Here is a 24,218-nt window from a genome sequence, read left to right as displayed (position 1 = left end):
TGGTGCCACTCAGGGAAGCAGTGATTGCCAACCAGAGGGCCCTGGTGCCTGGGAGGTCGGGGGGCTGAGACTGACGTCATATGCTTAACGTGACATCAGAGTGAAGGCCGTGACATCACCCGCAGGCACCCGAGGGCACCACAACGACCAAGGGAGCCCTCTGAACATTAGTTCGCCTTGCGGGACCTGCTCCCATGGCCCAGCCCTGGAGCTGAACTGGACTGTTGATACTCTGTCAAGTGGGGGATGTGAAGGAACGGCTGGGGTCTGGAAAGTTTCCCGCCTCCACAGGGGCCGATCCCGAAACCGTTTGCAAGTCCAGCACCCTGACCGCGTCTGCCGGATCTCCAACCTCGGGGGGGGGGGGCGGGGGGAGAAAGCTTCATTGAGTCGGGAGAGGGGTGGTGGGTAGGGGGACGGCTGCAGCCAGTTCCACGGGGGAGGGGAAGATCTAGAGGAGGGAACTGGCCTGGCTGGAATGGAGGGAGAAAGCGGAATGTGGGAGGGCTCTAGGGGATGTGGGAGGGATCAACGAAGAGGGGGGAGGAAGGGGGGGTCCAGTCTCCCCTGGCCGAACAATTTTTTTTGGGAAGTCCTAAAACTAATCTCCAGGACCAGCACTCTGCTCCCAGCCCCTGGAGCTCTGCCTAGGCGAAGAAGGTAGGGGAGTCACTGCAGGCCAGGAGGAAGAGGAGTTGGGGATGGAGAGGACGGTGGACCAGGGGGGAAATTGATTTGGGATGGAATCAGTCGGGGAAAGCCGACCAACTGACAGTTTTCTTATTGCTAAAGGAGCGAATCGCAAGAGTGGTGAGCTGAGCAGATCTTGGGGATGGAGGCTTCAGGGTGTAGTTAGGAGGCCCTAAGCCAGGGCTGCCAAGCCAAATGCCCCCCAAACAAAGCTGTCTTGTCTGAGTTAGGGGAAGCCGTTCTGGGGGCCCCCTTGCTGTGGAGGGCTGTTTTCAGCCTTGGATAGAGAAGGCCTGAACTAAGGAGCCAGCCCTAGCTTGTGGTTGCCCGGTGACAGAAACAGTAGTGTTATAGGAAGCTTGGACAAACCCTGCCCGGCTTGAACCTAGCTTTCCGGGAGCCCCCGACCCTGCAGGATATTTGTGAGTCCATGTGCTAGGGAGGGTGGCTGAAGATCCTCCTCCTCTGTTTAGCCTCAGCCTGTCCTGCCTGGGCATCTGCTTCCACAGAAAACTGTTCATAGTCCTCTCATTCATAGTTCTGAGATCCCGGCGGCTGTTCTCCCAGGCTCTCCTCGACTGTACTGCTGTCTGAGCCTGCTGCTGCATGGCTCCTCCTGTCATTTCTCCCATGCCTGCACTGTGGCCTTTATTCCCTCGCCTCCTCGTGGCTTGTGCCTTCTGTGTCACCCCCTCCCATACTATGTGTTTGGGTTTGTGTCATGTCTATCTATACTCAATGTGTCTGTCACCCAGTCTGTGTCCTTCTGTTTTTTCCCTCCATTCCCACAGTCTCCCTCCTTCCTCTCACATCCTGTCCGCCTGGATCACCCTCTCTGGGTGTCTCTTCCCGTCCTCACACTTGGCCCGTAACCCCACACCCAGCCCGTGAATGGAGTAAATGGAGATGAAGGGAATGTTGATGATGATGATGATGCCAAACTAGGGAGACACTGTGGGGCAGAACAACTTATAACAGTTTGGTTATCTGCAAAGGGAAAGGCGAGCCTCCCCCGCCCCACTCCATAACTAGGTTTCTAAGACTGTGCCTGTTTTGTTCCCGACCCTCATTTAGCGTCTCTCTCTCTTTGTCCCTTAGTGCCCCACTCGGGCCTTGCCTGCCATGAGACCTGTCAGTGTGTGGTATTGCTGCCCCTGGGGACTGCTGCTGCTGCTGCCCTTGCTGTGTGGCTCCAGTGTGGGGTCTCCATCCCCTTCCACTGACCCAGAGAAGAAGGCAGGAAGCCAGGGGCTGAGGTTCCGACTGGCTGGCTTTCCTAGAAAGCCCTATGAGGGCCGTGTGGAAATACATCGTGCCGGTGAATGGGGCACCATCTGCGATGATGACTTCACACTGCAGGCTGCCCATGTCCTCTGCCGGGAGCTGGGCTTCACAGAAGCCACGGGTTGGACTCATAGTGCCAAATATGGCCCAGGAACAGGTGAGTGATGCCTCGGGCTAGCTCAGACATAACCTAACGCAGTTCAAGTACAGAAAGAAGAACACCATGATGGCACAGCCATAGGGACGTGGTACATCAAGAGTGGATAGAATTAAGTAGACCCATGGATAATAAACCATCTAACAGTGATTTCCGGGCCATATGCCCTGGAGTTAGCCCAGGCTTTCCAGGAGCCTCCAATGCTCTATGTGCACAAAGAGGGGGACATTGATAAGTTCTCTTCTGCAAAGCTTCTGCAGAGCCATGCACACAGATGGCCCAGTGCAGGTGACCCCTGAATGGTCCAAATGCAGCTAATTTGATGAGAATGTGAGAGCTGGTGAATGGTGTCTGCATGTCCCATGGCTAGAAGGGGTCATATACTACAGCTGGCAAAATCAGGATCCAAGCTAGAGCTAAAACAAACAAGCTGGGACCCATGGCACAAGTATGAGTGTGAGGGTTGGGACACAATCCTCTGAGGCTGGAACTCATGGCACAAGCCTGAGTGTGAGGGTTGGGACACAATCCTCTGAGGCTGGAAGTGCTCAGACCAGAAGGACCCACAGTAGGACTGATCGGCAGATATACAAGCAACCTGCTGTTGCGTTGATGCCCCTGTGCCCGCTGGCTCCACCCCTTCCGAGATTGAGTGCCCCTTGGAGATGGCACACCTGGAGAGGGACAGTAGAAAGTGGAACTGCTGGGCGGGTGTAGCTCAGAGGTAGAGTGTTTGCCCTGCTCAGTCCTCTAAAGAGAAAGAGGGAGGAAAGGGGAGACAGAGATGGGAGAGAGAACGGTGAAACCACTCTCAGAAGCCACGTTTCAGGAGGAATAGCAAAAAAAAAAAAAAAAAAAGTCTGGCCCAGAAACAAACAAACAAGCCTCAGTTAGCAATTACATGTTCAAGTTCGGGAAGGCCGGCCGTGGCTGAAGGGTTTTCTGGGTGGCATCGAAGGACTGAAGCAGACCTGGTTGGGGAAAGTTGCAAAGAGTCACAAGGACTTTCTGGCGATTATGTGGCCTTGTGAGGCAGAACGGTGAGCTTTGTTCGGCTAGGTGAGGCACCCTGAACACCGCTATGATGCATACCTTTGAGAAGGTCCCTCCCAGTACTGAGTGATCAGCGATACTCAAGATGATCTGGAAAGTAAAAATAGGGCTTCTGTGGCAGCAGGCAACGTAGGCATACAAAAAAAAAAATGCCACAGGGAAGAACACCAGAGTGAAGTAAAAGAATCTAGGATTCCCAAGTCTCAGTGAGAAGTCAGACTCTTAGGTAAGTTATGTCATATTTGGAGCCCCCGTCTGTTTACATAAAGTAGTCATCTGTCAGCTCCAGTTCAATGATTAAGTGTGTACATACTATGGCAGGGCATTTGGCAATAATAGGTACTTAATTATAGCTATTATTGAATGAATCCTTATTGATGAGAATTCAAATATTGATTCTTGGTTGGTTGTTGGTATTGTTTTAATTCATCAATTTTTCAGTGTCCCAGATCACCACCAACCTTGTATCAACCTTATACCCTCTTTCCTCTTCCCCTCCAGAGTCCCCTGTCCCTTCTCATAAAAAAGGGAGGGGGCAGGATTATCCTCGAGGTCACGTGAAGCCACCAGCTTCCTCTCCAGCCCCATTACCCCTTCACCCTTCTTCCTCAAGCATTTCTCTGTCTGCTCATCTTCCTTTCCACAGGCCGGATCTGGCTGGACAATCTGAACTGCCGTGGGACTGAGGGGAGCGTGACAGAATGTGCCTCCCGGGGCTGGGGAAACAGTGACTGTACCCACGACGAGGATGCTGGGGTCATCTGCAAGGACCAGCGCCTTCCTGGCTTCTCAGACTCCAACGTCATCGAGGTCTGCAGTGCGCTCACACGCACGCACACACACACACACATACACACAAAGCTGTGGGATGGCCATATGTGGTTAGAAGAGATATAAAGAGATCCCATAAACCTTTACGGGATAATGTCAATTTCTGGGAAACTTGGAGTGTATGGGCAAATGAGATGCTGCTGTCCTGCAAAATCCAGTTTTAAAAACTGCGTATGAGTGCTTTGCGGTCATGTATGTCTGTGCACCCGGTGTCTGCCTAGTGCAGGCAGAGGCTAGAAAAGGCCACTGGATCCTATGGAACTGGATTACAGGTGGTTGTGAGCTGCCGTGGGGTCTTGGGAATTACTAAAGCTGGTAGGAGCTTCTCCAGTTTCATTCCTGGTCACCCGTCCCTCCCTGCAACCTTGCTGCTCTCCTTCAGTGTCTTTCTTACTTTCTCCTCGTCCTAAGACACTTCCTGTGAAGCTTGCCTCCTCCTTCAAGCAAACTTATTATAGCTTTCCTTTCTAAGAGCCTTCGGGCCCTGTTATTATCTCTGGGGCATGGCACATTCTGCCACTGTCACACACTGCCGTCTGGGGCACATCCCCCAGACAGACAGTTGGCCTGGCTTCTCCCTTAGTCTTGTCTCGGTGGTCCCACCGTCAGGTTTTACAGTAGACACAACCGGGGCTCCTTCAGGGTGGCACGGCGTTGCTACTGGGATTTTTATTCTTTTATTTATCTATGTATTTATTCTGTCCCTGCCTCTGGTCCCGTCTCAGGTAGAGCATCTCCTGCAAGTGGAGGAGGTGCGACTCCGACCAGCTGTGGACTGGGGCAGGCGACCCCTGCCTGTGACCGAGGGCCTGGTCGAAGTCAAGCTTCCTGAAGGATGGTCACAAGTGTGTGATAAGGGCTGGAGTGCTCACAACAGCCACGTGGTCTGCGGTATGCTGGGCTTCCCCGGAGCAAAGAGAGTCAACATTGCCTTCTACAGGTGTGGGGCTCAGGGGTGTTTGCAAACTTTGGCGAGGATGATGGGTATGGGGGGAAGGCCAGGTCTAAGAGAGGGAACCCGGGAGTCTGCTGTGCCACAAGGCAACGGGGAAATCGACCTCGAAGGCTCTCCTACCCGGATAGGAAACAGGCAGATAAGCGAGTGGCAGGATGAGAGGGCGTCGGGGTGACGTCATCGGTCGTCAGGCAGATTTCTCAAGCCTGGGCCTTGGAGTCTCACAAGTTCAGAGTTCACAGAGGGTGCGGCCGCCTGTTACAGGCGGTGCCTGCGGGTGTCTTCTCCAGGCTGAGCCTGGGGCCTCAGGAACTGCTTTTGGCCAGCACGGAGTCACCCACCCTAGTGAACAGTTCTGTGCAAAAGGCGGCTTCCTTCCTGAAGCATCTCATTTGATAGTTTGGATAAACAGCCCCTGCTAGCCTGGCAGACATTGGGGAGTTGCAGGCCCAAAATGCTCGCCTTCTTCAGCTCTTACTTAGTTCACTTGCTGCCAGGCTGCTCCCTGCCGGCCCGGTGACTTTCTATTGAGCACACGGTGTAAGATGTGATCCAATGGGGAAGTGTGCTGTAGAAGTGCCAGTCTTTGAAGAAAGTTGGCATTTGCCTCATATTGAGACAGGAAACCGTTTCAGGTCTTATCTCTAATACCGATAAAGGTGCCTTTTGAACCTGAATATACCCTGGGCAGAACACGTAACCTAGATTTTGTTCTCTTGTCTATAATGAAATTATGGGGGATTTCTGTAGTCTTTCTAAACTCCAGCTAATGGTGCTCGCAGACTCCAGCCTCCAAATTCAGAGATCCTCCATAGAGAGCTCTCAGAGCTGCTTGAGTGCGATTTTATTATTTCAATGATTTTAGATCGCTAAGGAGTACCGTGTGTTCCTGAGGTGCTCCCAAACTTTCTGTTTAGCAGCTTCCTCTCAAATAGCATTTGTCTGTAGAGGAAGAAAATGGTGTCTTTCTTTTTTATCCAAAGTCTTTGTCGTGGTGCCCAAACACATTTGAAAGTTCTTTGGGCCCAAAGGAATACAGTTGAACTGTCTGCGGACTGACACCATTTTACAAAAGCTTCATGCTGTGCCCTGGTTGTCATCTGAGCTAGAGCGCTCCAGGACGCCTGCGCCAGAGCGCTCCAGGACACCTGAGCCAGAGCGCTCCAGGACACCTGAGCCAGAGCGCTCCAGGACGCCTGAGCCAGAGCGCTCCAGGACGCCTGAGCCAGAGCGCTCCAGGACGCCTGAGCCAGAGCGCTCCAGGACGCCTGAGCCAGAGCGCTCCAGGACGCCTGAGCCAGAGCGCTCCAGGACACCTGAGCCAGAGCGCTCCAGGACGCCTGAGCCAGAGCGCTCCAGGACGCCTGGTCACGGCCCAGGACTTCCTTTTGGGGTCTGGAGAAGAGTTGGTTGTTAAAGGATGAACCATGGGCGATTTCCTATTTTGATTGACAGGCTTGGGTTATATAAGCCTTTGTATACTGCTCATATCTTTTCCCATGATGCATCTGATTTTAATCGTATGCATACCCAATCATGCATAGGCATACAATGGTAAACTGTAGCTTTCCCATGAAAGTATACTCAGAGAATACAGTTTGCCTGCCTAGGCTGGATAGGTTCACTTCCCTAGTTCCTGAATATGTTCCAGGATGTATTTGTACCAAAAAGGGAGTTACTAAGGGTTGCTAGGTCAGCCTTATGCCAGAGTGACCTAATTGCTTTGTTCAGAGATGGGTGTGCATGCGGCAAGATGCAGGCAGGGGTTTCAGGGTGCTATGTAGTCTGTTGAGAAGTGGGGTCTGTATGTATATCTCAAGGCAATTGAGTCCCAGTTTGCTAAGCTATCCCTAGGTTTGCCTGTCTCGGTAGTGTGCAGAGAGTAAGGGGTAAGGAAGTGGGAGCGGTGAGGGCGCGGCTATCCAGATGTGTGGGAGAGGATGAAGAGTTAGGAGAACGGGAATGGCGAGAAGGCATTCTTCTCTTCCTGTCAGTGTGGCTGGCGCTGAGTGGCGAGGGAAAACGTGGTAGGTGATACAGGAGGTGGTAGGGGAGGATTGGTGAGCTAGATCAAGAAGGGCCACTTGGAGACATTGGCTTCACTCTGTGAGGTACAGACTATTGGAGGGGTTTGAGTTGAGGTTTTGTTTTGCTGTTTTTTAATTTTTATTACCTCTTCACTTAATTTGAGTGCCACTGTGAAGAGATGGATGCCAGAGGGTGGTGTGCCAGACGAGGCTCCCTCCCATGTGGTCCCAGGGACTGAACTCAGATCAGCAGTCTAGACTCAAGCTCCTTTATATGCTAAGCCATCTCACCAGTTCTGTTCCCAGAGGTGCTTTTGTTTTATTTTTGTTTTTGTTTGAGATCACATCTCATGTATCCCTGGCTTGAGCTCCTGATCCTTCTGCCCCCACCTCCCAAGTACTGGGGTTATGTATATCTCCATGCCCAGCTAATGTATGGCATTTAACACATTTCTAATCATTACTTTGGATTGTTTTATTTTATGTTATTTATTATTATTATGTGTGTGTGTGTGTTCATGGCACGTGTGTGCCTGTGTGTGTGTGTGTGTGTGTGTGTGGACAAAATATCAAAATATCAACTTCAGGTGGGTTTTTTTTGTTTTTTTGGGTTTTTTTTTTTTTTTTTGGTATTTCGGGATGGGGTTTCTCTGTAGCTTTGGTGTCTGTCCTGGAACTAACTCTTGTAGACCAGGCTGGCCTTGAACTCACAAAGATCCACCTGCCTCTGCCTCCCGAGTGCTGGGATTAAAGGTGTGTGCCACCACTGCCCGGCAAATGTTTCTTTTTTTAATTAAATTGCAGGTATGCACCACTATGCCCAGTTTTGTACTGATAATTTTCAGACTTGTTTTGGTGTTGTAGAATATGTGAAAGCTATGGAATTTTCAAAGAAAGAACAAATGTCTAGCTATCAGAATTCTTTGCTGCTCTTGTGCAGGCAATGAAACCGAGGCTCTCAGAGCTTCCCTGTTGTGTGAGAAGGCACTTCTTTATAAAAGACAGCCTCCCTATGCAGCAGTTGAACTGGCAAGCCTCTGCCTCAGGTTTGAGTCCTGGGAATACAGGCTTTGCTCATTATGCCTGGTTTAAGAGGTCACCTTCTCGTTCACGTCGCCATGGCACACGCTTACTGACCTCCGTGCGAGGTGTGGAGTGTAGGAAGATGAGAAGTGATGAGGGAGGGGGTCAGGCACCAGACCACGGGTCTGCAAGTCTGCTGGACCGTCCTACTAAAGGCAATGGGGAAGAGACAGTAACGAGGTTGGTTGTCGTGTTATTTTGTTTGGGGGAGGCATAGGGTATCTACATAGCCCTAACTGTCCTGGAACTCACTGAGTAGACCAGGGTGACCTCAACTCACAGAGGTCCACCTGCCTTCGCCTCCCAAGTGCTGGGATTAAAGGCGCCACCATATCACGTGACAGTAGAGTGTTTGCTGAAGCTATGAATGGTGGTATTCACCCACACGCCCAGCAGCCTGGAGCCTAAGGCAGAACGATCTGGAATTCTAGGCCAACTTGGGAGACCCTGTCTCCAAAAGAGAGGGAAAAGGGTGTTTTAATGAAGAGGTCTGTGAGATTACATGATCAGGCTGTGGCTCTATTTTTTCAGATGGGTTTTCATAATAAACTAATCACAGGGCTGGAGAGATGACTCAGTGGTCAAAAGTGCTTGCTGTTCTTTCAGAGGACTTGAGCTAATTCCCAGCTTTCACACTTATAACTCTAGCTTCAGGAAATCCAATATCTTCTGGTTTCCATGGATGCCTGCACACACACACACACACACACATAAGTAAATTATTTAACTTTTAAATAATTACTTTAATGAAACAAATGCCTTTTTTAAAATATTTATTTATTATTGTGTATACAATATTCTGTATACATAATACAGACCTTTGGAAGAGCAGGCAATGCTCTTAACCACTGAGCCATCTCTCCAGCCCCACAAATGCCTTTTAAAACAATTAAAAGCTGGGTATGTAGCATGGGCCTTCAAAGTCATCCTTGGCTACATTTAAATTTGAGGCCTGCCTCAGCTACATAGTGAGATCTATCTCAAAAAATACAAGGACTGGAGAGATTGCTCAGCAGTTAAGAGTACCTGCTGCTTTTCCAAGACCACACAAGGTTCAAGTCCCAGCACCTACATCATGGTTCACTGCCATCTGCAACTCCAGTTCTGGAACTCTGATGCCCTCTTCTGATCTCTGAGTGCATCAGGCACACACATGGTACACAGACATACATGCAGGCAAAATACCCACATGCATAAACGCAAACTCACAAAAAAATTTAAAAAGTCATGCCTAATGATAGCACGTGTTTGTAATCATAGTACTTGGGAAACTCGGGCAAGAGGATTATGTCATGCCGGATGATATCTCGTATTTGTAATCAGAACTTGGGAGACTCAGGCAAGAGGATTCCAAGTTCAAGGCCAGCCTGGACAGTGCTCAGGGGAAGAAAAGCAAGCCAATAAAAATGCACATATGAAATCCTAATGCACCTTCACAAGGTATGCTACACCAGAATATGTGAGTACTCAAGAGAAATGACAGGGCAGGAATATGGAGAAAGAAAAGCTAACCAAGGTGACAATGGGGAGCCATGAACCTCTTCAAAACCAGATGAGGACTGCGCTTACCAGGCCATGCTCCATCCTGTAACCCTGGTGTGCGACACAGAAGCAGGAAAATCAACACTGGCTCAAGTTATAGACCAGGCAGGACTTACATCAAGACCCTACCTCAACCCTGTACCCCACCTCACTGCACACCCCCACCCCCCACCAAAACAAAGCCATAGTATTGGGCAGGACAAAGAGTGGCTATAATTAAAGTCTTTGAAATTAAAAAGATAGTAAGGAGAAACTGAGTTTAGGAAACCTGGAGAAGGAAGGAAGTCAATTTTTGAGGCCAATTTAAAAGATTGACTTCCCTGCAAGCACCTTTGGGAGATGAGCTCAGCTTGTGAGTGATAAGGCTTATGGGATTGGAACCTGGGCAGGAAGAAGACTCACAAACCAAGCTAACATCTTCAGATAGGTGGTTCTTCATCCATGCTCCAGCAGTCTCAGGTCTAGACAGTGCCCGGACCTTCCTGGGAGAGACCATCCAAGAATCAGGAATCACACACACACACAGAGAGAGGGGGGGGGGGCAGGAGTAAAAGTGCACTTAGCTTCCCTAGGCCTGACCCAAGCTATGAAAGGTTTTCCCTAGCTTGAGCTTTTTCCCAGCTAGCTTTTATAACTGAAATTAACCTGTTTCTTAATCTATGTTCTGCCATGTAGCTTAGTTACCTCTCCTCTGTACTGTATGTCCAACTTTAATGTCTCCCTGGCATCTCATGCACACCTAGATTCGTCCAGAGTTCCTCTCTCTGCCAGGAAGTTCCGCCTATTCTCTCCTGCCTAGCTATTGGCCATTCAGCTCTCTATTAAACCAATCACAACGACACATCTTCACACAGTGTAAACAAATATTTGGCAACACCCATCCTCTGGACTCCCCTAGAGTTTCCCACCCACCTACAGACCCAGAAGCCCTCGTTCTTCATCTTTTTTTTTTTTTCAGGGCTTGTCTATGTAACAACTCTGGCTATCCTGGAACTCAGTTTGTAGACCAGGTAGACCTCAAACGCACAGAGTTAGGCCTGCCTCTACTTCTCGAGTGCTGGGGTTAAAGGTGTGTGCCACCACCACCCAGCCCAGCTCATTTGTCTTGACCCAGTTTCTAACAGTCTTGGTACTAGGACACTGCTCTGAGTCCATGGCTTTCACTGAGGCTCACTCCCCCACCCTCCCCCGGTTCATGTGCTGGGACAGCCAGTAGGGCCTTGGCAGTAGCTGATGACATCACGCTACTTTCGGAAGCTCTCTACTAGGAAAGGAATCTTGCCCCTGGTTCTGGCTGCATGGGCCTTTTCCACTTGGTTCTGCACCAATCCTGACTTGATCTTGTCTTACCCTCACAGAAAGTTGAGGAAGCGAGCAGCCCGACGCCCCAAGCCCCTTGGAAGGTAAAGGGGCAAGAGCCCCGGGACCTCCTGCCAGCCCCCTGGGGCTTCAGGAGGTGGATGGATGGAAACTTATCCATATCCATCCTAGAACCCAACCTAGGGATTAGGGATGTAGCTGGTTAGTGGTTACTCCCAGGGGAGGGAGGAAGGCAAACATGGGAGTGGGTGAGCTTTGATCTTAGGAAGCTTTAATCTTAGGGAGATATGTGGGAACAGCTGAGGAGATACTGTGTCTTTCACTTTCTCCCAAAAAGCTTCCATTGCAGCCTCAGCCCCTGCATTCTTCTCCTTCTCCTCCCCACCCACCCCAACTCCCAGCTCTACTCCCTTGGTTCAAAACCATTTCCACTCTATCCTCCCTTGACCTTCAGCTGACCTCCCCACCACTCCCTCACCTGGATTTCCATAACTGGATTTGCCTTCGGTGGCACCGATTCCAGTGAGCACTGGGAGTTGCTAAGTGTATGCCCTCCGGTGGCAACAGCCATCTCAATACGCAGGGAAGCCAGTTACCCTTCCCCGTCCTGTGGACAGAGGGTCCCTCTAGACACAGAACGCTTCACTTTTCCTGGACCACAACCTCAAGCACCGCCTCTATCAACATCTTTGTCCTTTTTGCAGAGCAAGCAACAAGTTTAAAGTCAAACACAAGCCCCGGGTGGGCAGGGGCCCAAGCAAGAGGTAAATGAGTTTGGGGTTGGAAGCAGAGAAAAAGCAGGGCGGGCAGGGGCAGGGCTGTAACCAGGGAAAAGGCAGGGTGGGCAGGGGCAGGGCTGTAACCAGGGAAAAGGCAGGGTGGGCAGTGGGCAGGCTGTCTAGGCAGGGAAGGGTCCTAGACAGGCCTGTTGGACTATGGAACTGTTGAGAGGCGGAGTGGCAGCGGTGACAGTCACCTTCCAGATCCTTCTAGAAATGTGAAGTAAGGCACTGTAATGCGAGTCTCTGGGGATTGTTAGTCATAAGGCTTTTGGTTCTTGCCTTGTGTACTTTTCTTCCTCCTGTGAGTTCCAGTAGAATCTGGCACTCTGTGCCATGCCGGGCTCTCCCCATAAGATCACAGTGTGACCGAGAGATCAGTCTTCTAGTCCTGCTTTATTCGATGACTGCTTCTTATTTCCATTTTTTTTTTAAAGTAAATATTACCAGGGGCTGGAGAGATGGCTCAATGGTTAAGAGCTCACACTGCTCTTCCAGGGAATCTGAATTCAATTCCTGATACCCACATTGGGCAACCCGTAAACGCCTTTACCTTCAGCGCCAGAGGATCTGGTGCTGCTGCCCTCCTCTCACTTCCTCGGGCACCTACAGTCACGTGCACAAACCCACATGCATTTACACATAATATTTTAAGTTTACCTGGTGTGGAGGGTGGCGTATGGAACCTCTCTGGGGAGTGCTTAAGAATCACGACTCCCGCCTGGCTGCCTGCTAATAGTTAGGCATCCAGTCCCATATTTTCTTCCTGGGCTCCCTCAGAATTCAAGGGAGTAGGAGACTTCCAACCCATTCAACTCGTCTCTAAAAGGCAGACAGCATCACTAAAATCTCCCTGATAACTTGTGACTAAGGACCAGTGAAGGCATCCTTTCCATTGTCCCCTCCTCAGCAATCTCGAGTGTTCCCCGGTTTACCCACCCCCCCCCCCCCCGACACACAATGGTATGCCTCACCCATGGGCTTCTGTCCCTGGTAGCTATCAACGAGTTCAGGATTTGATGAGTGTAAGTTCTTGCAACCCTCTTTGGCTTGAGTCATCTTTGCCCACCATAACTGTCCTTCCTGACCCCCATATTAAAGCGTGCACTTTATAACCATTTTTGTATGGGTTATAGGAAGTGAGTGAGCAAGAGTGTAGAAGTTAGATGTCTGTTCCTCTGATTTCAGCCAAGCAGGACACTGACAGTACCTGATCGTTTTGATTTTCAGGACCCATTTATCCTGGGCTTCCAAAGGTACTCTGTAAAGTGTCCAGCTTCCTTTGCCTGTTTTGTGTGTGTGGTTTTTGTTTGTTTGCTTGCTTGTTTTCTGAGACATGGTTTCTCTGTGTATCCCTGGCTGTTCTGGAAGCCCCTTTGTAGACCAGGGTGGCCTCAAACTCAGAGATCCTTCTGGCTGTGCCTCCTAAGTACTGGGATCAAAGGCATGTGCCACCACTGCCCGGCCCTTTGCCTGTTTTGTTTACAAATATCTTTTCCTCTTGTCTTCCTAGCCAATGGCTTTAAATTGTCAAATTCCCTGTTTTCTCTAGTGTCAGGGATAGGGCGCCTGACTGCAATAATTCACAACAAATCATCCTCATGGGCCCAGTCCACCAACACCAGGCTGCTGCCTTTCCTTCCTCCCTGAGCCCTGTTCAGCCTTTCTGGGAAGAGAGTCTTCTCCCCAGTCACCTAGCTGAAGTTCCCGTTCTGTTGGTATCTACAAGACCCCCTCTTCTCTCAGACATCCCTACGGTGTTTCTGAGTGTTAGCATCTCTAATTGTGTCCTGTTTTCCTGCTCAAATGGCTGTGCAACAATGCTCAGTTGAAATTGCACAAGCATGAACTACCTCATTACAGACATCCGCAGCTCAACGCAGGTCTTGGGTCATGTTTGCCACTGGGGTGTCCGCAGCCACCTTCCCTCTTTGGTCATGCAGTCCCTCCAACTTTAGTCTGTCTTGCATTCGTCTTTGTTCCAGAGAGGGTCACCGCTAGTCTTTCATACTGCTGTCTTCTAGTCTATTCTTGCCATAGCTGCCTGTCATATTATAACAGGGCTTCTAACCTGGAAGCCCTCTGACCTCTGAGAAGCCAGAGGCAGACTTCCTCAGTCCTCAGCATCCTGGCTCATTGTCATTTGGCTTGTTCAGTCACAGCATGACAGAAAGGCCCACACACACTGGCTATTCAGGCCGGTTTTGTGTCAGCCACTCCTTCTGAGCCATCTCGTCTGGCTTCCCATTCGATTTGCGTGGCCTCGTTGGCCTCAGCCTCCCTTTGGGTCATTAAGAACAAGACTACAGCCCGGTGGTGGTAGTACACACTAATCCCAGCACTTGGAAGACAGAGGCAGGCGGATCTCTGTGAGTTCGAGGCCAGCCTGATCTACAGAGCTAGTTACAGGACACTCAGGGCTATACAGAGAAGCCCTCTCTCAAAAAAAAAAAAAAAAAAAAAAAAAAAAAAAGAACAAGGTTGCTATCAAACCTGGCCACCCTTCCCCTAGGGTTCTGCTGCAGAAGTCCCTCAAATCCCCTGACTGAGTAGCCAAAGTTCTTTTAGACTACACAATATCTCTCTACACACTAACAATCCTGTCTCTCCTAAGGATTCACGGAGAGGGAGGAAGAGAGATAAGGGGTCATGAGAAGTTGGGGGTGGGGTAGGGAGGGGAGGCAGCAGAGGACTGAGGGGCGGGTAAGCAGGAGCTCGGCCTCACCCTGCTGCACCTCACTCCTCCCCACAGGATGCTGGCCCAGAGGCAGCAGCACTCCTTTGGTTTGCATGGGGTAGCATGTGTGGGCACAGAAGCCCACCTCTCCCTTTGTTCTCTGGAGTTCTATCGTGCCAATGACACCACCAGATGCCCTGGGGGGAGCCCTGCAGTGGTGAGCTGTGTGCTGGGCCCTCTTTATGCCACCTTGACTGGTCAGAAGAAGCACCAGCAGACGAAGCCTCAGGGGGAGGTATGTCACACAATGAATGTTCACCTACACCCCCAGCCCAAGACAGTCAATGTGACCTTTCCCTACCCAATGGGAGCTCCCTAGCCTGTCCTCTACTCACTAAGCACAGCCCTGATCTTTGAAGACAAGGGACCTTCCGGTAGCTGTGCCACAGACCTGATGACATCCACTGTCATTAAAATCTCATTCAGGCCTGGAGGGATGGCTCAGCCATTAAAGACTAGGCTCACAACCAAAAATATAAAATCTCATTCAGCTCTCTGGGCTGCATAGCCCTCCCTAAACCAACGTAGCTAATCACTTCTTTGGACGTGTCTATCTCCTACAGGCCCGTGTGCGTCTAAAGGGTGGTGCCCACCCTGGAGAGGGCCGAGTGGAAGTCCTGAAGGCCGGCACATGGGGAACAGTCTGTGACCGGAAGTGGGACCTGCCAGCAGCCAGCGTGGTGTGTCGAGAGCTGGGCTTCGGCACTGCTCGGGAGGCCCTGAGTGGTGCCCGCATGGGGCAGGGTGAGGGGAGCGGATGTTCACACTACCATGGGTACATTCCTCAGGAAGGTATGGAGTCCTCTGGGCAATGAAGGTCTAGTTACAACCTCCTCAGCCTTGACTTCTGACTCTAGGCATGGGTGCTATCCACTTGAGTGAAGTCCGGTGCTCTGGCCAGGAGCCCTCCCTCTGGAAGTGTCCCTCCAAGAACATCACAGCTGAGGACTGTTCCCACAGCCAGGATGCCGGTGTACGATGCAACCTCCCCTACACTGGAGTGGAGACTAAGGTCAGTCATGCACTCCACTTTGGGTCTTTCTACACAGGTCCAGCATCTGAAACACAGGCTGTCTGCATCCAGCCCTCTATCCCAGGCCTGCACAGCCCACAGCTCCCACACGCCCTGGCCATTTGTTAGTCCTTTCTCTATCTCTGCTCCCTGCTGTAGCCTGTCACCCCCAAAGCTTCTCCTGTACCTCTACAGATCCGACTGAGTGGGGGCCGAAGCCGTTATGAGGGGCGAGTTGAGGTGCAAATAGGGGCACCTGGGCATCTTCGCTGGGGCCTCATCTGTGGGGATGACTGGGGAACACTGGAGGCCATGGTGGCCTGCAGGCAACTTGGTCTGGGCTATGCCAACCATGGGCTGCAGGTAAGAGGGGAGAAATGGGAAACCAAAGCTCTTGTCACCAAAGTTTGTGCTTTGGCCCTGGAAACTGAAGTCTATGGCCTCACCCGAACTCCTTCCTACACCCCCCAGGAGACGTGGTACTGGGACTCGGGGAATGTAACTGAGGTGGTAATGAGCGGAGTGCGCTGCACGGGGTCTGAGCTGTCCCTGAGCCAATGTGCCCATCACAGCACCCACATCACCTGCAAGAGGACGGGAACCCGCTTCACTGCAGGGGTCATCTGTTCTGAGAGTGAGTGATGAGTGGGTAGTGTGCGCTAGAGAAGTAAGGCCTGGACCAGCCCTCCCTTGGAGGGAGATGTGCTGTGATCCGGAGGGGAGGGGCACTCAGCGGCCCCATGAGAGCCCAGCGTCCCACAGGAGCTGGAATACCGCTAGCGGTAACTTCATCACTCTTTGCCCCACGCAGCTGCTTCCGACCTGCTGTTGCATTCCGCACTGGTACAGGAGACTGCCTACATTGAGGACAGACCACTGCACATGCTGTACTGCGCTGCTGAGGAGAACTGCCTGGCCAGCTCCGCCCGCTCAGCCAACTGGCCTTACGGCCACCGGCGTCTACTCCGATTCTCTTCCCAGATCCACAACCTAGGAAGAGCTGACTTTAGGCCCAAGGCTGGGCGCCATTCTTGGGTGTGGCATGAGTGCCATGGGTGAGAGGGCAGACGGGGGCCAGAGAGACAGGCAAGGCTACAGGGGATGTGACAAGCCTGCTGGAATCTGGGGAAGAATCACAAGTTCCCTTGTCCCACAGGCATTACCACAGTATGGACATCTTCACTCATTACGATATCCTGACCCCCAACGGCACCAAGGTGGCTGAGGGCCACAAAGCTAGTTTCTGTCTAGAAGACACTGAGTGCCAGGAGGGTGAGTTGGGGCCAGAGTGGACTTAAGCCCAAGCATAGTCTTGCCCTTCACTGACATATAACCCTCCCTTCAGATGTCTCCAAGAGGTACGAGTGTGCCAACTTTGGCGAGCAGGGCATCACCGTGGGATGCTGGGATCTCTACAGGCACGATATTGACTGTCAGTGGATTGACATCACAGATGTGAAACCAGGAAACTACATTCTCCAGGTGCCTGGCATTCAGATATTGCTGTTTGGGGTGGGTGGTGGAGACACCTTTGGACCGGAGGAGTGCAGCTGGGTCACACCAGCCTTCTTTCTAACTCACAGGTGGTTATCAACCCGAATTTTGAGGTGGCAGAAAGTGACTTCACCAACAACGCAATGAAGTGTAACTGCAAATACGACGGGCATCGCATCTGGGTACACAACTGCCACATTGGTAGGTGACGGGAAGGGCGAATGGGGCTAGGGGAAAGCTTTCATCCCTGCGTGACTCTGCGGGGAGCCCCTCACAGTGCCCATCTGCTCTGCAGGGGATGCCTTCAGTGAGGAGGCCAACAGGAGGTTTGAGCGCTACCCTGGCCAGACCAGCAACCAGATCGTCTGAAATGGCACTGCCCTCTCAGCAAACCACCACTGGCCCCATGGCAGGGGTCTGAGGCTGCCATTACCTCAGGAGCATCCCACAAGAACTCCTGATGTCAGCAGGCCCGCTACACCCATCCAGCTGTGCACTGCGGATGACGAACTGGTGAACAAAAGTTGGTGCCTCCCCTACTGGGCCAAGCATGGAGATTCAGTCAACAGACAGAGCACACCACAGAGAACTGCCCATACAGGACGGCAGCAGCTCGCTCCTTGAACAGGGAGGCCAGGAAGGTCAGCTCTCACGCTCTCCTGAGTGCCACTTTACCTCCAGCCTTCTGGTGGGGGAAAAGATCCAGCCCCCATTTTTGACTGAAACATGTTGCTAGGTATAATTTTATTTTATATAAAATGTGTTCTTCAGAGCCCAGGATTGGTGCTGGTGGTTAGAGGAACCTGCCCTCTATAGGTCCATTGACTCCTCGGCCCAGGTGCACTCAGAACCTAGGCTAGGAAGGCAAGAAGGAAATCAGGGCAGGAGTTTCATACTCTTGCTAGTCCAGTCATTCTGTGACCTCAGGGGTCACATATAAGGTCAGTGTTTCTGATCCCCGCCGGATCCGCACTGCCAGCTGTGATTGGGTTCGAACAGCCTCATAAACATCTTCAGCATTTTGTACCATTTTCTCCCCAATGGCCAAGATCACGTCACCGGGCCGCAGACCAGCCCTGCAAAGGATGAACAGGGACAGGAAGGGGTAGACAGCTAAGTTCAAGGGTCCACGCACCCCACTCCACCCCACCTCACAGAGCAGGCCTTCCATCACCTGTGTGCAGGGGAACCCAGGATAACTTTGTGGATGAGGACACCGTGCTGAACATCAGGAAAGCTTGGCTCTCGGAGCTGTAGCTCAGCCAGGATGCTGGAAGGGTACAGACCGCCCTGTTAGCTGCACCCAGGCCCTCTCTCATCTCGGCAGGTCACTTTTCGTTATCCAGTGTTTAGGAAGTGGGATACACGTGGAAGTGTGTTGATTCCAAATGACATGCAGGGTTAAGCCAACTGCACTTGCGTCATTCTGGAATTCCACCTTTAGGAAGGGCAGAACCTAAGCTGAGCCTAAAAGGATGGGTCCTATTAACCCATCATATGAAATAAGAAGGTATTAAGACACAGAAATGAGCCAGGCAGTGGTAGTACACGCCTTTAATCCCAGCATTAGGGAGGCACAGTAGGCAGATCTCTGAGTTTGAGGCCAGCCTGGTCTACAGAGCAAGTTTCAGGACAGCTAAGGCAACACAGAGAAACCCCATCTTGAAAAACAAAAACCAAACAAACAAATAGGAGCAGAAAATCAAAGTGGTTCTGAAGAAGAGATAAGTGGAAATGGTCCGTCAATGCTAGCTCCATGAATCACAGCAGCGAAGCAATAACACGATGCAGTCAATCTGGTGAAAGGTACAAGGTGCAGTAGGATGGAAAAGTTAGGATGAGAGGGAAGAGCTCTTGTGACAGCAGACAACAGCTCATCTTAGATAAAGACAGACGTGAAAGCAAAACTGAAAATAGAGTCCAGCTGCAACAGTCCCCCATCTCATGACCCATAACGGAGTCCAGCTGTAAAGCACAGACACACTCGTGGTCCTACACATCATGGCCCCCAGTATACCTGGGAGTCAGAGTCAGCATCATCACTCCAATGTAGCGGCGCTGGGACCCACTGATTCCAAACCAGGAATCTGTAAAAAGAGGACAGATAAACCCGCCCAGCTACACCTGCTTTCCCTCCCTCCTACCAGTAGAGCCCTCCCCAACAAGTTTCAGTGAACGCCCCTCCCCTGCATCCCATCCTCCACTTTAAAGGTGCCCCTCTCCTACTAAGAAAGGCTCACTTTTCTTTTCCCCGCGGTGCAGAAACTCCCTAAGGCGATCAGAAGGGATGGCAAAGGAGATTCCAGCTGTCACCTTCATGGTGTTCACTCCAATCACCTCCCCATCCTGCAGGGACACAGCCCTCTGTCCCCTAGCCCACACAGATGGCAGAGCAGCAAGGATTTGGGGGCAGGGGTCTGATTGGATACCAAGAGATAAACAAGAAACTACAGAAACTTAACCAAAAATCCTTAAATGAGAGAAAAAATCACCCTTCCCCCACAATGACCTGGGGTATGGATTCTTTTAGAAGAACATGGCACTCACCAGGTTAACCAGGGGGCCTCCAGAATTTCCAAACTGTGGGATAAGATGAAAGAAACATCAAAGAAATCTGGAAGTCTATGCCTCTGGGAATTCTATGACTGTAGGCATAACTAGCATGTTGGGAAATTCTTCAAATTCTGTTCCCAGCCCATGACCTAGACTGGCTGCATTTTGCAGCCCAACCTCTGATATAGGACAAGCCACCACCTGTCAGTTGGTGCCCACACCAGACTGCCATTTTCCCCAACTCCAACCTAGCTCCACATTTCTCCCCTATCAGGACGCACATCAATAGCTGCATCAGTCTGAATGTATTCCACGTTGTTTTGAGGAAGTCCCAGATCCCTGGCTGGACGCTGAGCAGAGCTGACAATGCCAGATGTGATCGTGTTCTGCAGTGCAAAGGGACTTCCCATGGCAACGACAAACTCCCCTTGCCGGACGTCAGCAGAGCGGCCGAGGGGCAGTGTGGGAAGAGGCTCCTTAAGGGAAATGAGTACACCCAAACTGGTCAGTTTAAGAAGGGAGCACGTAAACAGCTGCCATCTGCTCGGGCTTCCTCCATCCCCACCTTGGTTTGAATCCTCAACGTGGCAATGTCTGCCACAGGATCCACAGCTGTGACCATGGCCTCATAAGTGTCTCCGCTAGGCAGCCTCACTCGCACTCGGCGCCGATCAGCCACCACGTGGGCGTTGGTAACGATGAGCCCATCGGAAGCCACTACGAATCCTGAACCGTTTGAGATGGGGACTTCACGGCCTGAGAAAGGGTGCCTGGGAAGGGGGAAAGCACCGATTACACTGCAGCTGCCACCCTATTCTGCTCACTTGCCTGAGGGCAGTTGGTTTCAACACCTCCCGGTCAACTTCACCATTACCGGTCCAGGATTTCGATATAGACCACAGCAGGGGCTGTCTTCTCCACCACATCTGCGATGAAATTGTACTGGCTCCGGGGAGACTTGGGTGGGGGAGCCGGAACAGCAGCCAGCACCGCGGGAAGGCCCCGCCCCCAGCCCCACAACAGCAGCAATATTGCTCCCCCTGCGCCCACCGCCACCGCCAGCCATTCGCGCCGACGGGCTCCAGAGCTCCTGTAGGCCTCCTGGGCACCGGAGTCTGGAGTTCCCACAGTCAGTCGTGCCCAGAGATCCGGGGTCCCAGGCATCAGACGTGCCCGTGATGCAGGGACCCCTACAGGCACCCGGGCCGGGAGACTGGGGGTCCCATAAGTCATCCGGGCCTGAGGGTCAGGAGTTCCTGACGTCATCAGAACCCGGAGGTCAGGGGTTAACAGGGGACCCTTCCCCCAGAAGATGCCCCCCAAAGCCCTCCATGCCCGAAGGATCCTGCCTGCACCCCGCCCCGCCTTCAGCGCAGCCATCAGCTCCGCCTCGGCTCTCTCCTTGCCCGTCCTACTAGGCGGTGCCCTAAAGCCTAGCTAGCCCACTTGGAGAAGCGAGGCACGCCGGTATCTGTCCAGTGCATGCCGGGAATTGTAGTCCCTTCAGGACGCGCTATTTTAGGCGTGCGCGCGCGCGCGCACACACACACGTTCCCCCCCCCCGCCAAGCCGCAAGGCATGCTGGGAGCGCTAGCCCTTCCGGGGCGCTTCTGGACCTCGGGTTCTGGCATCCCTGCGGATGCCCGAAGACTCCGCCTTCCCAGGAGCCCCCGCGGCCCTGCGAAGATGGCGGCGACAGAGGCCCTGCTTTCCTGAGGCGGCTGCGATGGAACCTCCCCCAGCTCCGGGGCCGGAGCGGCTCTTTGACTCGCACCGGTAAGCGCTGCGGAGGGAAGACACTGGTCAGCGGGTCCTCTCGGCTTCGGCGCCTGATCGCGTCGCCTCTCGCCGCAGGCTCCCGAGTGACGGCTTTCTGCTGCTCGCGCTGCTGCTCTACGCTCCGGTCGGCCTCTGCCTCCTGGTGCTGCGCCTCTTCCTAGGGCTCCACGTCTTCCTGGTCAGCTGTGCCCTGCCTGACAGCGTGCTCCGCAGGTGCGAACTGCGGTGCCTGGGGAGCCCCCGGGCTGGGCCTGGTTTAGGACCGCACAGTCACCGCCGTCTGTGTCCCCAGGTTCGTGGTACGGACCATGTGTGCAGTATTGGGGCTCGTGGCCCGGCAGGAGGACGCCGAACTCCGGGATCACCGCGTCAGGGTCCTTATTTCCAACCATGTCACACCTTTTGACCACAACATAGTCAACCTGCTCACCACCTGTAGCACCGTGAGTGGGGGCGAGGCCGAGAGCGCCACCGGGTGGCCCCCTAGGCCCTAACTCAGTGCTCACCTTTACCCATTAGGGTTCTCTTGGGGAACCCCGATCCTTTTCCCTCACGCCATAAACACCACCCCACATGTTCCTTTTTTTGTTTTTTGACGTTTCACCTTATTCTTTTCTTACTGCTTTTTCTCCTCCCTGCTCTCAGCCTCTGCTCAATAGTCCCCCCAGCTTTGTGTGCTGGTCTCGGGGCTTCATGGAGGTGGATAGGCGGGTGGAGTTAGTGGAATCACTCAAGAAGTTCTGTGCTTCCACGAGGCTTCCGCCCACACCTTTGCTGCTCTTCCCCGAAGAAGAGGCCACCAATGGCCGAGAGGGGCTCCTGCGTTTCAGGTGGGTAAGCACAGGGCCCTGACTCCAGTGGAGTGGGTTGTCAAGCTCCTGGGTGAATCTGCCCTAGTTCATTTCTTCTCTGCCCACTTTTGGTCCTGTCCCCGGAATTCTTAATTCCTTGGTTATCTGCTTATGTAGTTGGACAGTTTCCTTGTTTAAGGCAAATATGAGTTGTTGGCTGGGCTATGCTAGATTCCCATCTTACTCTCTCTTTCTTAGTTCGTGGCCGTTTTCTATCCAGGATGTGGTACAACCTCTTACGCTGCAAGTTCAGAGACCCCTGGTCTCTGTGGTGAGTGCCTACTGGACAGGGTATCTTGGGGGGGGGGGGGCGCAGGTTGGAGGGGAAGTTTCCTACCTCTGGCCCTGGCTTAGACCTCACTTCATGCCCTCCCTCCCTTCAGACGGTGTCAGATGCCTCCTGGGTCTCAGAGCTGCTGTGGTCACTTTTCGTCCCTTTCACGGTGTACCAAGTGAGGTACTAATTGTCCTCAGTTTTTGGTGGCTGGGGAGTTGCTCACTTCAACGTCATGGAAAGTAGTGATCTCTGGTTAATGTCGAAGTTCCTCCACAGAGATAACACTTATCTACCACCTCCCCCCCCCCCCCATCACCACCGTCCAAGAGTAAATGGGGAGGGGATGACACCCTTCGCCCTGGTGCCTTAGCAGGATACTGCTTGGTTTTCTACAGGTGGCTCCAACCCGTTCACCGGCAGCTGGGGGAGGAGAATGAGGCGTTTGCCCTCCGTGTCCAGCAGGTGGTATTGAACACAGGCGTGGTGGTGGTGGGGCCCCTTCTCAGGGGCTGGGGAAAAGGCCTGAAGGGGCTGCAGTTATAGCCTAACAATTCTCCCTAGCTGGTGGCCAAGGAATTGGGCCAGACAGGGACACGGCTCACTCCAGCAGACAAAGCAGAGCACATGAAGCGACAGAGACACCCGAGAGTACGCCCGCAGTTAGGTGTGTGGTCTCTCCTGTGGTGGCTGTACTTGTATGTGCTTGTCAGCTGCCTTGTTCTCTACTCACCTAATGCTTCTGTTTTGTTTTTTGTTTTTAACAGCACAGTCTTTCCCTTCTTCTCCCAGTCCTTCTAATGTGCAGATGACAACTCTGGCTCAAAGAGTCAAGGAGGTTTTACCCCATGTGCCATTGAATATCATCCAGAGAGACCTGGGTATGGTACAGGATAGTTCACAGAGTGACAGATACAGGAAAAGTGGGTTGTGGCAGAGAGGGTGTACAGGAAATGGACACTCTGCCCCTTTCTTCCCAGCCAGGACCGGGTGTGTAGACTTAACCATCACAAATCTGCTTGAGGGGGCTGTGGCTTTCATGCCTGAAGATGTCACTGAGGGAACTCAGCCCCTACCCACAGCCTCTGCCCCAAAGGTGAGACCCAGGGATAATCAAGGCCAAGACTTAGGGCAGGTCGGGGCAGTCTCTTTGCTCCCTCTCCCTGACTCTCTTTTTGATGTTGAGACCCTAGCACAGTGCCTCTCTTGCAAAGTAGGCATCGATGGGTGTTTAATGATGATGACTTCGCAAGCCCTCTGACATTGTGATCACCTCAGTTCCCCAGCTCTGGCCTGGTGACCCCTCAGCCCACAGCCCTAACATTTGCCAAGTCTTCCTGGGCCCGGCAGGAGAGCCTGCAGGAGCGCAAGCAGGCACTGTATGAATATGCAAGAAGGTGAGGGGTGTGAGGACATAGGAAGGAGCGAATTGGAGAAGGGCCCAATGAAGCTAATGTGACAAAGTCTACACACTGTCTCTCCCCATGTCCCACAGGAGATTCAGAGAGAAACAGGCCCAGGAGGCTGACTGAGCCCAAAGGAACAGGATGGTACCCAGAGCCGCAGGACGGAGACTGGGGGCAGCCCTCATCCAGCTTTCAACAGGCGGGATGAGTGGGTGGTAAAAAGGGAGGGATGGAGCTCCCCCAATGTCACATTAAATTCAGGGTTTTCACTCAAGGTCTCTGTTGCCTCTCTGGGTGTCAAAATCCCCTTAAGCAGGTTCCTTTTCCTCAGTCGAAGAGTATATGGGTGAGGATGATCCCCATGAAGCTGAAGAAAACTGGATCGCAGCTT

The 24,218-nt window shown here is 52.4% G+C and overlaps 3 protein-coding genes across 6 annotated transcripts; 2 read left to right on the top strand and 1 right to left on the bottom strand.

The window, feature by feature from the left end:
* Positions 1-545: 545 nt before the first annotated feature.
* On the top strand, positions 546-17,736 carry Loxl3 (lysyl oxidase like 3). Of its 2 annotated transcripts, XM_085690665.2 has the most exons (16): positions 546-660; positions 1,789-2,131; positions 3,831-3,994; positions 4,741-4,955; positions 10,981-11,025; positions 11,647-11,706; positions 14,474-14,693; positions 15,022-15,202; positions 15,316-15,470; positions 15,666-15,833; positions 15,942-16,104; positions 16,282-16,525; positions 16,627-16,742; positions 16,816-16,952; positions 17,054-17,165; positions 17,260-17,736. In XM_085690665.2, exons 2-16 carry the CDS (start codon positions 1,813-1,815, stop codon positions 17,331-17,333), a joined length of 2,373 nt encoding a protein of 790 aa, XP_085546791.2. In that variant the 5' UTR covers positions 546-660; positions 1,789-1,812; the 3' UTR covers positions 17,334-17,736. The 2 variants fall into 2 exon arrangements, with proteins under 2 accessions (XP_085546791.2, XP_048272371.2); XM_048416414.3 differs by lacking the exons at positions 10,981-11,025; positions 11,647-11,706.
* Htra2 (HtrA serine peptidase 2) lies at positions 17,694-20,926 on the bottom strand. 2 transcript variants are annotated; one of them, XM_048416416.3, is made up of 8 exons: positions 20,392-20,922; positions 20,083-20,287; positions 19,799-19,993; positions 19,512-19,544; positions 19,205-19,310; positions 18,982-19,051; positions 18,139-18,234; positions 17,694-18,040 (listed from the first exon to the last, which is right to left on the bottom strand). In XM_048416416.3, the coding sequence occupies exons 1-8, from the start codon at positions 20,895-20,897 to the stop codon at positions 17,875-17,877; spliced, it is 1,377 nt and encodes a 458-aa protein (XP_048272373.1). In that variant the 5' UTR covers positions 20,898-20,922; the 3' UTR covers positions 17,694-17,874. The 2 variants fall into 2 exon arrangements, with proteins under 2 accessions (XP_048272373.1, XP_048272374.1); XM_048416417.3 differs by lacking the exons at positions 17,694-18,040; positions 18,139-18,234 and adding an exon at positions 18,503-18,760 and having other exon boundaries at positions 20,392-20,926.
* Positions 20,927-21,136: 210 nt separating this feature from the next.
* Positions 21,137-24,101, top strand: Aup1 (AUP1 lipid droplet regulating VLDL assembly factor). Of its 2 annotated transcripts, XM_048416418.2 has the most exons (12): positions 21,137-21,293; positions 21,372-21,509; positions 21,589-21,739; positions 21,942-22,126; positions 22,346-22,418; positions 22,531-22,604; positions 22,820-22,886; positions 22,986-23,088; positions 23,189-23,302; positions 23,402-23,517; positions 23,700-23,818; positions 23,917-24,101. In XM_048416418.2, the coding sequence occupies exons 1-12, from the start codon at positions 21,157-21,159 to the stop codon at positions 23,951-23,953; spliced, it is 1,314 nt and encodes a 437-aa protein (XP_048272375.1). In that variant the 5' UTR covers positions 21,137-21,156; the 3' UTR covers positions 23,954-24,101. The 2 variants fall into 2 exon arrangements, with proteins under 2 accessions (XP_048272375.1, XP_048272377.1); XM_048416420.2 differs by lacking the exon at positions 23,917-24,101 and having other exon boundaries at positions 23,639-23,777.
* Positions 24,102-24,218: the final 117 nt, after the last annotated feature.

Source organism: Myodes glareolus, chromosome 6 (assembly GCF_982192425.1).
Source record: "Myodes glareolus chromosome 6, mMyoGla1.1, whole genome shotgun sequence".
NCBI classification, from domain to species: domain Eukaryota; kingdom Metazoa; phylum Chordata; class Mammalia; order Rodentia; family Cricetidae; genus Myodes; species Myodes glareolus.
Note: the sequence above shows the minus strand (reverse complement) of the source record. Positions and strands in the feature narration are given on the sequence as shown.